This window comes from Asterias rubens, chromosome 13 (genome assembly GCF_902459465.1).
Source record: "Asterias rubens chromosome 13, eAstRub1.3, whole genome shotgun sequence".
Classification (NCBI taxonomy): Eukaryota; Metazoa; Echinodermata; class Asteroidea; order Forcipulatida; family Asteriidae; genus Asterias; species Asterias rubens.
The window spans coordinates 10,302,229-10,315,212 of NC_047074.1; the positions used below are offsets into that span (position 1 = coordinate 10,302,229).

A 12,984-nucleotide genomic window follows, 5' to 3' on the forward strand; every position below is an offset into this window, starting at 1 on the left:
TAATAACTTTTTGACTTATTGGTCTTTGAAGTTGCAAAAGAATAACGAAAATGTGTTTGTTTTCAAATGCCGAAAAATGACTTTAGGTCCTCATTTTCTTTTATCAGATTCAATCAAATATTTGAGTGAGAAAATACCTCTTTCTCAAAAACTACGTTACTTTGGAGGGAGCAGTTTCTCACAATGTTTTATATTATCAAATATTTGAGTGAGAAAATACCTCTTTCTCAAAAACCACATTACGTAAGAGGGAGCAGTTTCTCACAATGTTTTATATTATCAACAGCTCTCCGTTCCTCGTTAACATAAGTAAAGTGCGAAATGCCAGATGTTACAGATGCTAGTACAAACTAGATTAAAATAATAACAATAATAATAATAATGTATTTCATTGATTGTGCGCCATCTCTACCGAGGATGTTCGAAGGCACAAATAACACACAAAAAGTCCATACAAATGCAGCAAAGAAAATATTACACACAAAATTGTAAAAACTAACACAGATCAAATTGTTCTTATATGAAACAAATCCAATTTTGAAAGACATTTAATCATTTTTGAGAGTCATTATTATTTTCACCCGATTGCTTCTCTAAGGTATCTGCATCGGATGAAAGTGTGTCTCTCAAGATGGAGAGGGATACAAGAGGACCTCGTATGCTCTCCGGAGCGTATGTCATTAATGCACAAATTGTCCGGAGCTCTGAGTTTGAGGTAAAGGTTCTAAAGTTTTTGGGGGAGTACAATCCAATACATTTTTAAAAAAAACATTCAGAATTGCTTTTTGCTAACAAAATAATTGCTAGCAGTCTAAGCACTTTATTTAATCCACCAGCATACATAAACTGACAAAACTGTAGAAGTTTGAGATCGATTGGTCGTCTAGATCTTTGCATGACATTGGTTAAGAAAAATTGAATAAAACGCTCACTGAGCGATAAACTAAAACCGGAAATTAGTTTTATTTATTACTCTTCAAGTATGTCACTTCAGACAAAAACAAATTCAAGGGATGATTTCTACTACCGTCATTAGACTGTGTAAGTTTTATGTAAATCTCTGATCTTTAAGACAGTCATTTTTTGTCTTCTCAATTATGTTTTAGATTTTAGACCTAATTGCATTTTTAATATTTCAGGATTTCTATTTATTAAGTTTGTTTACTAGCTGGTTGAATGTTTTTAAGAATTTTTACTCCCGTTGTTATAATTCCGTATGTTCTTATTTTTTAGTTTGTCTATTTTTCCATGTTCAGCGCCCTAAAGCATTGTTACATGATTAGGGCGCTATATAAGTTTTGGTATTATTATTATTATTTTTATTATTATTATTTTTTATTATGTAATGTTCCTTTAAGATAAACACTTTGAATGCCCTAGAGTACTACCAAACGGGCTACCAGGATTATTGGAGCAGACACTAAGGGCATGCAAGAATTTAAGGAAGATTACATGGCTCAGTTTAAACAGATTCTTTGTGATCCTTACCACCCTAAGAAACCTCAAATTACCCCAAATCACTCAGGCAGGGTCCGACAACCATATCTAAAGACCAACGGTAGTAAGTAGGATTTGAAACTTTGCTTGGTGGAAATACGATGTGGAAAGGTTTGCGGTAAAACCAAGTAATGACTATGAAATGGGGTGATTCTGAAAAGAACCGTTGGTTCCTCCAGAAGACGACCCAGACGACGGTCCAGCTTTCTCAAGAAGACGATCAGAGCATACTGATCGAAACGTCTAGTTGAAACCAACGTTTTTTTTTTTCAGAACCACCCCAACTCATTAGAGATAGTCTCTACATGGTGTTACCGCAAACCTTTCCAAAACAGTAATAAGGTTTTTGTTCTGCCTTGAGAAATCAAGCTTTTTAATTGTAGATGGTTGAGATAACTTGGTTTACTTTCTAAGCCAACTTTACTTTCTGTTACCAATACTATAATTGTCTTTGCATCATAACTATGAGTAGGTTTGATGATACTATACTAGTTTTTAAATCTGCCAGTGTTTTTGGTCAATTTTCTTGTTCAGTTTGATCTGTTGGCTGCATCATCAGACCTTCATAGCGTCACAAGTATTTTGTTCTGGGATGGTCCAGACAGAGTGGTCGGAGAGTGTGACTTTGGTGGAGCTAAGAATTGGCAAGAAGGGATATGCCAGTGTTGCTATGCAACACCCTTCAATCAGGTATTGACCTTTTCTGCTAAGGAGAATGCACGAGAAAGTGTAGATTCGTGGGTAGAATGTAAGAGCCGAAGTCGAGTGCTTTGTAGTCACGAATCTACACTTAAGAGTCTTACTCTCAAACTTAGACTATTTTTCCAAAACGTTGTACTTTGTTAAACGACGATTGATCTTGTATTTTTCACAAAATTTGTTAGCAAACATTATGAGTGCTTTTAACATTGTCAAGTACTATATTTTGTAAAAGAATCTACACTTTTAGCATTAAAGTGACGTCACATAAACAGTTTGAAGACAGAGATTTGTTTCATAATTTATTCACCATCTTCAACTTTTTAAAAACGAGAAATCGAGAACTTCATAAATGGTATCTCTGTAATGAGAGCTTGGCATTCGATCTTCAAAACACAAACTCGTTCAGGGAAAATTTGTTTGATGGAGCAGAGAAGTTTACAGAGAAGAGTGCAGCACCGAAGATTTGAAAGTCCATATAAAACTGTGAAACTTTCAAAAACTCATTTATATATAGAATCATTTTTGTAAACTTGTTTTTCTAATAATGTGATAATACTGTCATTGCTTTTTGGCTGTTTTCGGGGGTTTTTCAGCAGCGCCATGATATCGGTTCTTTAAAAGTTTCCATTATTATAACTATTACCAATATCAATAGTTGAAAAGTTATGAATTTTCTCTTTATTATCTCTCATCAGTCCGACTGCTCTCAATGCAACTGTGAAGATTTCCTCGGACTAGACGAATCAACCACTGATTACTCAACAGTTAACAGCACAACAGTTGAGTTAGTGACCACGGACACGGCAGACACAACCACTGCTGATGAAACGGCAGACATGACCACTGTGGATGAACCGGCAGACATAATAACCACAGCAGACTCCGTTCAAGTTAACACTGAGGTAGTTACAATGGCTACACGAACACCCTGGACCATTCGTAAGAAAGATGCAGATGGTGACGGCATTTCTGATGAAGATAGCGGCAGATGGACTACCCAGAGAGCATGTGGTCTGCAACTCCGTCCAAGTTAGTAACTTTTTCAGAGCTCTTGGTTTTTCTTCACTAAAGACACTAGACACCTTTGGTTATTGTCAAAGACCAGTCTTCTCACTTGGTGTGTCTCAATAAATGCATAAAATAACAAACCTTTAAAAATTTGTGCTCAATTGTTCATCGAAGTTGCGAGATAACTTTGACAGAAAAACACCCTTGTCACACGAAGTTGTGTACTTTCATAATTGACTTTAAATAACATAAATGTTATATATGAAAAAAAATAAGCTAAAAATAATAGCCATCAGTATCAAAGTTCTGGTTGAAAAAAAGGTTTAAAAAAAATGCTTCTTTGGTTTGTATGTTATTTTTACTGTATAGGAGATACCCCAAGTTAAATAAACTCCAAACTTTCTGTTTCCTTATTTCTTAAGCATTTATTGAAATAACTATATTAATTCCATGTTATCCTTGTTTAAACAAGGAACACCAAGCCACAGTTTATAATGACACTGTTTTATTTCTACCTTAGATGGCAATGCGTCACAAGCCGTGCTGTGGTGTCGTCATTTTAAAGATGAATGGCCGATGACGTCACAGTCTGTAGATCTGAACTTTGACCCGTCCATGGAGGAACATCACTACTCTATTCATTTCAATGTCATGCCTTTTGATGCAAAAGAGGTACATTAATTATTTGTAGTTGTATGGCCGCTCACTCCTCATCACAACTAAAACCAACTTTCTACCATCTTGAATTCCTCCTTGGAAACAACAATTTCAAGTACATATTTTTAAAACTAACTTGCCGGTACAAACATATGTGTAAATATGCTCATAGTTTCCTCCTTATCCAAAGCGAAGCTCCAAAAACAATACTTACATATTTTTGTTATTCAATTGTTCGGCTAATTTCCCTGGAAACTCGAAAGAGGCGATGATCACTACTTTTCATGGACCTTTATAAAACTTTAAGGGAAAAAATCATTGCGTATGACATGGTGAAAAAATGTATAAATGAATCATTAAATATGACTCTTCAAACGTCTAAATCATTTGATTATTTGCTTTAATTGATGACATGCTGTATATCTCCCAAAATCTGGACAAGTTTCAAATCAACATTGTTGACGCAAAGAGCAGTAATTTTCTGTGCAAGATGCAAATAATCAATTAGGAGGTTCGATTTCCAAATCAAAAAAATAATGTAGATGTTACTTATATATAATTTCAATTTAATATAAGTATCAACAATCCAGATGAACTTGTTTAATGATTTAAGATGCAAATGGCTTTTGTTGTTTTAATTATTTGTTATTATGTTTTGACAGGACGAGTGGTCATTTAATGTCTACATCGATGGCAATCTTCTCTCTTCTTTGACCGGTATCCCTGTCATGTTTTCATCCACCAAACTCATCCTTCATGTCTTCAACAAAGATAACTATGTTGTCGATCTAGATAACCCATTCAACCCACCGACTGCTACAGCAACCATCAAAAACTTAAGGTAATATTTGCATTTTCTTCTAACAAAATCCTTGGCTTACACATTAAACTCTCTTAATGTAAACGAGTGAAAATTTCACTGTCTTGTTTGAGTGGTGTCATTTTCGCTCTTTTGAGAGTGAAAGCCAACCTGTGTCACTCTTTTTGAGTGAAATTGGAACGAACTTTACTCTATCGCGTTGAAAGTACCCGTCTTTCATTCTCAAAAGAGTTGTTTGCCATATGGCTCTTTGCAAGAGTGATATTTGGCGGACAAAACGAGTGGGTTTTTTTTCCCACTCTTTTACTTTGAGATGAGAGAGTATAAATGGATATTGTTCTCTATGCACAGACTGACACTTATATCACTTTACCATAAATTAAAATGTTATTGCAAAATTCACATCATAAGACATAAAATAAATGAATAAAACAACTAAAATAATGAATAAAACAAATTAATTTGTTTACAGAATGCCCCCAGATGCTAGTATGCTATGCCGCTATGGGTTACCATTTAGAGCGGGTACCAGTCCTGTGTCCAGATATTTCGCTGGTGTCGGTAGTGAAGCGGGACTGACCGACATTGTGGCATTTGAAGAGGTAAGGTTCTTAAAGACAGTGGACACTATTGGTAATTACTCAAATAATTATCATCATCAAACCTTAATTGGTGACGAGTAATGGAGAGAGGTTGATGGTATAAAACATTGTGAGAAAAGGCTCCCTCTGTAGTGACATAGTTTTCGAGAAAGAAGTAATTTTCCACGAATTTGAGAACTTGAGGTCGCGAAATCAAGCATCTGAACGCACACAACTTTGTGTGATAAGGGTGTTTTTTATTTCATTATTATCTCGCAACTTCGACGACCGATTGAGCTAAAATTGTCACAGGTTTGGGTATTTAATGCATATGTTGAGATACACCAAGTGTGAAGACTTGTCTTTGACAATTACCAATAGTGTCCACTGTTTGTAAAGGGTTTAGGTACTTTTTGTACGACTCATAACACATTGTCCAGAGACTTTCATTAACACACTACACGTTTGGTAATTGTCAAAGACCAGTATTTTCACTTGGTGTATCCCAACGTTACACACGCAAACAAAAACTGTAAAAATTTCGGCTCAATTGGCATTGAATTTGCAAGAGAATAATGAAAGAAGAAAAAAACACCCTTGTTGCATACTGTATGTGTTTTCTAATGCACAATAAAAGGCTTCGGCTGAAGTTTTTTTTCTGTTGGGATACACTTAGTGAGAATACTGGTCTTTGATAACTACCAAACGTGTCTAGTGCCTTTAAAGAGAACTGAGTTACACCAAATGTTGTAAAGAAATCAAGATAATTACTGTCTAAATGTTAAAGAGTGAAAATCTGAACTCTTTACATTTCGAGCTGTCCCTCATTATGGCTCTTCAAAAAGAGTGGTGGTTATTTCACTCTTTTAGAGGGGTTTCACTCCAGGACAGAGTGAAAAATCACTCAAAAAGATGCAAACTTCAATCTAAAAGAGTGGAAGACCACTCGAAAAAGAGTTGTCCTTCATATGGCTCTTCAAAGAGTGCTTTTTCACTCTGTTACATTAAGTGAGTAAGTTTCACAAGATTAAAATGCAGACCTGATGGTAATAAGTTTTGTCTACATTTTGCCTAGATTTCCCGGCCGTGTGTACCGTGTATCAATCCATGTGATTGGTACCAGTGTAATCAGTCATGCTCCATGGAGGAAAGCTCCATTATATTCACACTCTCAAACCTGACTCTGCCGAAGCTGGAAGTCCTAAACACCACAAGGAACGACACAAATAATACTTCATCTGCTTCTGAGGAGGATGGCTTACCTTCTCCTTTCTTCTTGACAGGTAGGTTTGAAAATAATTATAAATAGTTTTGAAAAGAGACTTAAAGGAACACGTTGCCTTGGATCGGGCGAGTTGGTCTTTAAAAAGTGTTTGTAACCGTTTGTTATAAAAAGCATATGGTTAGGAAGATGATTTAAAAGTAGCATACAATGATTAACACAAATTTGCCTCGAAATTGCTTGGTTTTCCTTTTACTTTACTAACTAACACGGTCGGCCATTTATGGGAGTAAAAAATTTGACTCCCATAAATGGCCGACCGTGTCAGTCGATGATGTAAAAGGAAAACCACGCAATTTCGAGTGATACTTGTGTAGATCATTATTTAATACTTTTAAAATATCTTTCTAATCATATGCATTTCATAACAAACGGTTTCAAACGCTTTTCAAAGACCAACTCGTCCGATCCAAGGCAACGTGTTCCTTTAAGGGTTGGCGATGACTAGAGCAAGCTAGTCGAAACGTTAACACATATTAAAGCCATTAGACACTTTTGGTAAACAGTATTGTCCAAAAGGCCCATACTTCGTGTATCACAACTTATATATAAAATAACAAACCTGTGAAAATTTAGGCTCAATCGGTCATCGGAGTCGGGAGAAAATAACGGGAACACCACCCCTTGTTTCCGCACGTTTCGCCGTGTCATGACATGTGTTTAAAATAAATCCGTAATTCTCGATATCGAGAATTTATCATTGTTTTAATGTTTTCTCAAAAAGTAAAGCATCTCATGGAATAATATTTCAAGAGAGTTCTTTCACCATTACCTTCTGTAAACCCTTTAAGTAATTTGTAAATCTGTGATTTTTTTTGATTTTTTCTGTTCCGAAAGTGTATGAGCTTACACTTTTCGGTAGTGAAGTTAAAAAAAATTCCACCATTTAGCTTAAGTAGTAGTCCCGGCCGAGTTAGTGTACCTTTCACCCAAAATAGTATATTTAGAAAGCAGAACAGTTCTTTTCAGAATTGAAGTCTCCCGGATTCCCAGAAAGTTCGCTAAAGAACAATCTACCTGGCAAGTAGACACACACAAGGTGTAACCGCAAACCCAATAATATACTGATACCTCACCATGCAATATGCTTTAAATCCCATAGACGAAAGGTTGTGAATAAACAATTCTGAATATGTGGGAAAATTGAACAGCAGATCTGTGAAACTTCCCCAATGCCATCATCAAATGCACTTATAAATGACTAACTTTAGGTGTTGTTTCTATATGTATCTCCTTAGTTAAGTGTGTCCTAGGGAATGGTCAAGAAGCGTCTTCATCTTCGAATGGTTTCTACATTGACGATACACCAGCAAAGCTTGATTTCTTATACTATGTGGATATCAATCGCAGCCCGTATGAACCAACAAAGTTCCAGTCTTCCAATTCCACAATCCAAGTTTTGTGGAAATTCATAGACATGCAAAGTCAAATCAAGGTAAAATTTTAACTTGTTTTATATTTGTTGATGCTGATGATTTCTTAGTTAAAGGCACTGGACACTATTGGTAATCAGTCAAAATAATTGTTAGCATAAAAGCTTACTTGTAAACGATCAATGGAGAGCTGTTGGTAGTATAAAACATTGTGAGAAACGGCTCCCTTTGAAGTAGCCTAGTTAAAACAAAAAATAAAACAAATTCTCACAAAAATATTTGAATTTGATTTTGAGACCTCAGAATTTTATTTGCATAAGCACACAACTACCCATTGAGCTAAATTGTTCACAGGTTTGTTATTTTGTATGCATATGTTGAGACAAACCAAGTAAGAAGACTGGTCTTTGACAATTACCAATAGTGCCAGTGTATTTTTCAAAACTTAAATATTTTAATTGAGAGTAGGTATTTTGGCAAGTTGTTTGGCAAGTTTCGGCCCAGGCTAGCTTGGCCTATACGGTTGTTTTTAAAAAATTGCGTGTGCTTTGCGTATACGTGCTCAGGGCTTCAGATGAGAGGACGGCACCGAGCCTGAACCCAATCTGTGGATTTGAAAATGGCCATATACTGATTGGGCAAGAAGACAAAATTAACTCGAACAAGTTTTGTCATAAGATCGGTTTTGCTTAAATTTGAATTCAGTTTATAAACTGAGTCTGATAATGTGCTTTGTTCTTTGCAATCATTCAGGAACATTACTGGGCCATTGGAACATCCAGAGGTGCTGTGGACTTACAAGACTTTGTCAATGTTGGGTTGAACCAGACAGCTTACAATAGCAGCTTAGAAGGACAACTACAACACAATACATCATACTACGTGACTGTCAAGTGCATCAATGGAGCTGGTGTGGAGACTGTTGTAGAATCTGATGGTAGGTAACGAGACATGGATGTTTGAAATGATTGCAAACGACTAGCCATTAACACACAAATTACCTGCATGGCTACCTTTGTACCCTTATATTAAAGTGGTTTAAAGGAACATTAACAGAATTGGTAAGAGAAAAACCTTGTCTGACACAGATTTACATATAACTTACACAGTCAAATGATGATGATAGTAGAAAACATCCCTTGAAATTTTTCTGTCTGAAATGCCATATTTGATGAGAAATTAATAAAACTAATTTCCAATTTGGAGTTTAATGCTCAGTGAGCGTTTCATTCACATCGATGCCATGCAAAATTTGTATTCGGTTTTTCACTATTTTCTCGTGACCCAGATGGCCGATCGATCTCGAACTTCTACAGGTTTGTACAAGTTTGCTCCACTTTCACTCAAAAAGAGTGACACAGATTGACTTTCACTCTCAAAAGAGCGAAACTGCTACCACTCGGAGAAGAGAGTGAAATTTTCACTCTTTTACATTAAGAGAGATAGTGGTGTACCAGGAATGATTTTCGGAACTAGATAATGGTAACACTGATTGCTGTTGATCCTCTGATCTATGGCTATTTAAGTTGAACCTTTTTTATCACTCCAGGTGTTACACCGTTACGGTTCTCTTTGAGAAACTCTCTGTGGATGATGTCAACACCACTGTTAGTTTAATGTAAATCTGTGGATATTGTGTTTTGTGTCCTACGAAAAGTACCCAGACCGTTTAACTTGAACCCTTGTTTCACTCCAGGTGTAACGGTCCTCTTTGAGAAACCCTCCGTGGATGATGTCAACACCACCTCCATGTTTAGTCAGAAGTTTGAAGAGGAAGTCTTTCCACCTGACGTCCAGAAGAATGACGACCCAACAAAGACAGGCACCTCCTGGTCCAAACCTGAAGATGAATCCATCAGTCGTTATGGTACAATAGTGTTTAGTGTGGAAGGAACTAACTATAATATTTATGTGACGGTTTTTATTCATGAATAAGACTTGATTTCAGGTCTGAGACTGTGGTTATTTCTCTGCATCGCCACGCAGAATTCCCCCGCAGAATCGCTATATCACACGCTCTAAATCGCAATCTGTAATCGTAGGCTTATCAACAAGAGGGCGCTGTTTCAGCCAATACTATATTGGCTATTATAGGACTATTAAAACCTCGATCACAGACTTGGAACGAAGTCTAATAAGCCAGCGCCAATCTAACAATGATAAGAGCAGTATAGCCATACATGAATTGCTATTGAGGGTTCGGGTAGTCAGCATTGAATTATCATCTTCCACACCCTGAATGGCACATCACCTGAATTCATGTGTACAAACCTCCCAGACAGCTTCACTCCTCAAACAACCTGCTCCTGAACATTCTACGCTGGACTCCTGGGATGATCACTGTTTTTCACATCCCAGGCCACCTCTAAGGAACAGCATCCCACTTATAAATTAGACTCAGAAAAGCAGACACTATGTTCTCAATTCAAAACACATCTCCAAACGTATCTATTTTGGAAACAATAGCCTTCAAAGTTTTGGTTGTCTCGTATATTTAGCAGAGTTCTTGGTTTTTGCGTCAGGAGTGTCATCATTAACGGACATGGCGCACTAGAATTGGTCGATGTTTTACTTTATTGTATATATTTGTTTTATTATAGTTTCAAAAACAATGGTGTAACTAAATGTAACCAAATCGTTCTATTTGACAGAGTATTGTGTAAGCAGTTCAGCAGAGTTACTGGATGACATCGTCCCTTGCATGGTGGTTGGCACCAATGCATCCGGTTCGGTGGCTATAAGAGACGGGATGATTATTGTTACGGCTGATGACAGAGAGGAGGTGTACAACCTCACTGACTTCCAAGCTAATCGAGAAGATAGTGATGAGATGACAAGTCAGCAAAATGCGAAATTTAACATGGAACCTGGAAAGTAAGTTAACTCAAGCAGTCAGACAAGTCTAATTATTGATCGCTTTATGGGGGCTACCCAAGTGAAAATTTCATACAGCCTGTATTAGCACAAAAATTTGCTTAGCACAAAAAAGTATTTTAGGCCTATTAATTTTTCATCGTAACCGTGCACTTACTTTAGCATATTCCTTTTTTTCAAGTTACCATATCCTTTAACAATCACCTATTGTACTTTATTATTGTTGCTAGATGTCTTTACTCTTGGATGAAGATGTGTAACCCTGCTCTACTTTGTCAAACACTACCAGCAGGAAAAACCACTGTTTTAGGTGAGTTTATCTTTTAAGCTTATAGCACTTTTTTAAATTGACAGAATGTGGTCTCCCCTGTAACCTTGTGTTCCCGTATCTTAAAAAAAATATATATATATATTCCTTTTTTTCACTTGATATTTCTCAGGAGAGGATGACATGATGATGACGTCACCAAACGGTACAGATCTCGCTCTGGCATCTCCACAGAGTAACAGAAGACGACGGAGGAGGGCGCTAGACAACAATTTTGAGTTCGCCATAGCTACAACTGGTGGTGAGCAGAACAATAAATATATATATTGAAGCACAACGAAAAAAAACATAATACTAAATAAGTAAGAACATGTTTTATACATGTAAGTGTAATAGTACATGATATCAGATGAGTCAGAAAAAGCGATAACAAAATCTCTTAAAGGCACGGGATAATTGCTCAAAATAGTTGTTAGCATAACAACTTACTTGTTAACTATCAATGGAGAGATGATAGTACAAAACTTTGTGAGAAACGGCTCCCTCTGAAGTAGCGTAGTTTTTGAGAAAGAAGTTATTTCTCACTTAAACTTTTGAGTTTGATTTTGAGATCTCGAACTCAAGCGTCTTAAAGCACACAAATTTGTGCGACAATGTTTTGTTTTTTTCTATTATTCTCTCGCAACTTCGATGACTAATTGAGTTCAAATTTTGTTATTTTATGCAAATGTTGAGATATACCAAGTGAGAAGAATGGCCTTTGACTAGCCAATAGTGTCCAGTGCCTTTAATCCTGATTTTGTTTCTAAACACATCCAACCCTTCTTCACTATGTGTCCCAGGTCTCCAGCAAGGTGGTTCATTAATCCTTGGTCTGCTAGATGGCAATAAAACCAATGAGGATTTTACATCTGATGCTAATCCGGATTATGTCTCCTACATCAGTAATCCCCTCGACACCATACAGAAGACATCAAGGATTCTACGAAGAAGGTATATATTTGTCTTCTTAATCTTGTCTTTTACTCCGGGGAAAAAAAAACAGCAACTTCAAAAAAATGTGATGTTAGGCTTATTTATTTTATAAAAAGTAGCATTTGCTTTTCATGGGTTATTTTCATACATAACAAAAGCAAGCAGTTGCTAACAAGCAAAAGCTCTAGTTTTAAGAAAAATCAAAAGCTAGTTTGTTGCAAGCAAACATTACCTTGATTAACAGTTTCGGCAAACAAAATGTTTGATCCTTTGGTCTTATCAGTGGCTATTGCCACAGCAACTTCTGTGGCTATTGCCACTTATCTTCCAGTACGCTAAACCACCAATCAGAAGCTCGAACAAGCAGATTTCTGAAATCTGCTTAGCAGATTTCAATTTCTGCTTAGCAGATTTTCATTTCTGCTTAGCAGATTTTCATTTCTGCTTAGCAGATTTTCATTTCTGCTTAGCAGATTTCGATTTCTGCTTAGCAGATTTCAATTTGTGATTAGCAGATTTCCGAAATCTGCTTATTTCCGAAATCTGCTTAGCATGTAAAAACGTATTTTTCATGACATTGTTTTACTCATTTCTCAAAAACTACACCACCTCAGCAACTTAGATTTTAAGGTACGCTTTCTACTATCACTATCTTCAAACGGTGTAAGTTTGATGTAAATCTGTTGACATTTACAAAAAGTACCAAAATCCTTTATTTCCTTGCTATTTGGTAGTTGCGATTTGACTTGTTTATTGACCAAAGCTGGAACTCTCTTGTTGATCACATTTTTGACATGCTTTTGATCACTACTCTGTGTAGACTTGTGGACAAGTCGAAATCGGGGAGCCACCAGTTCGCGCGAGAGCAGTGATCTTGCGAGAGCACTATCTCAGCGCGTGGGCCGATTTAACGACTTGTCCACAAGTCTATACTCTGTGCAGCGTTT

General features: G+C 36.5%; 1 protein-coding gene across 1 annotated transcript in view; it reads left to right on the forward strand.

Annotated features, from left to right (window-relative positions):
- The window catches only part of LOC117298838, a 137,745-nt gene that overhangs the window by 111,797 nt on the left and 12,964 nt on the right, over positions 1–12,984 (forward strand). Inside the window, exons 109-122 of the mRNA XM_033782183.1 lie at positions 599–715; positions 2,032–2,187; positions 2,895–3,228; positions 3,728–3,879; positions 4,527–4,705; positions 5,157–5,286; positions 6,341–6,548; positions 7,786–7,982; positions 8,674–8,857; positions 9,617–9,787; positions 10,572–10,794; positions 11,025–11,104; positions 11,235–11,363; positions 11,905–12,055. Of these exons, the coding sequence (XP_033638074.1) occupies positions 599–715; positions 2,032–2,187; positions 2,895–3,228; positions 3,728–3,879; positions 4,527–4,705; positions 5,157–5,286; positions 6,341–6,548; positions 7,786–7,982; positions 8,674–8,857; positions 9,617–9,787; positions 10,572–10,794; positions 11,025–11,104; positions 11,235–11,363; positions 11,905–12,055 (2,411 nt within the window). The remainder of the gene's footprint in view (positions 1–598; positions 716–2,031; positions 2,188–2,894; positions 3,229–3,727; positions 3,880–4,526; positions 4,706–5,156; positions 5,287–6,340; positions 6,549–7,785; positions 7,983–8,673; positions 8,858–9,616; positions 9,788–10,571; positions 10,795–11,024; positions 11,105–11,234; positions 11,364–11,904; positions 12,056–12,984) is intronic.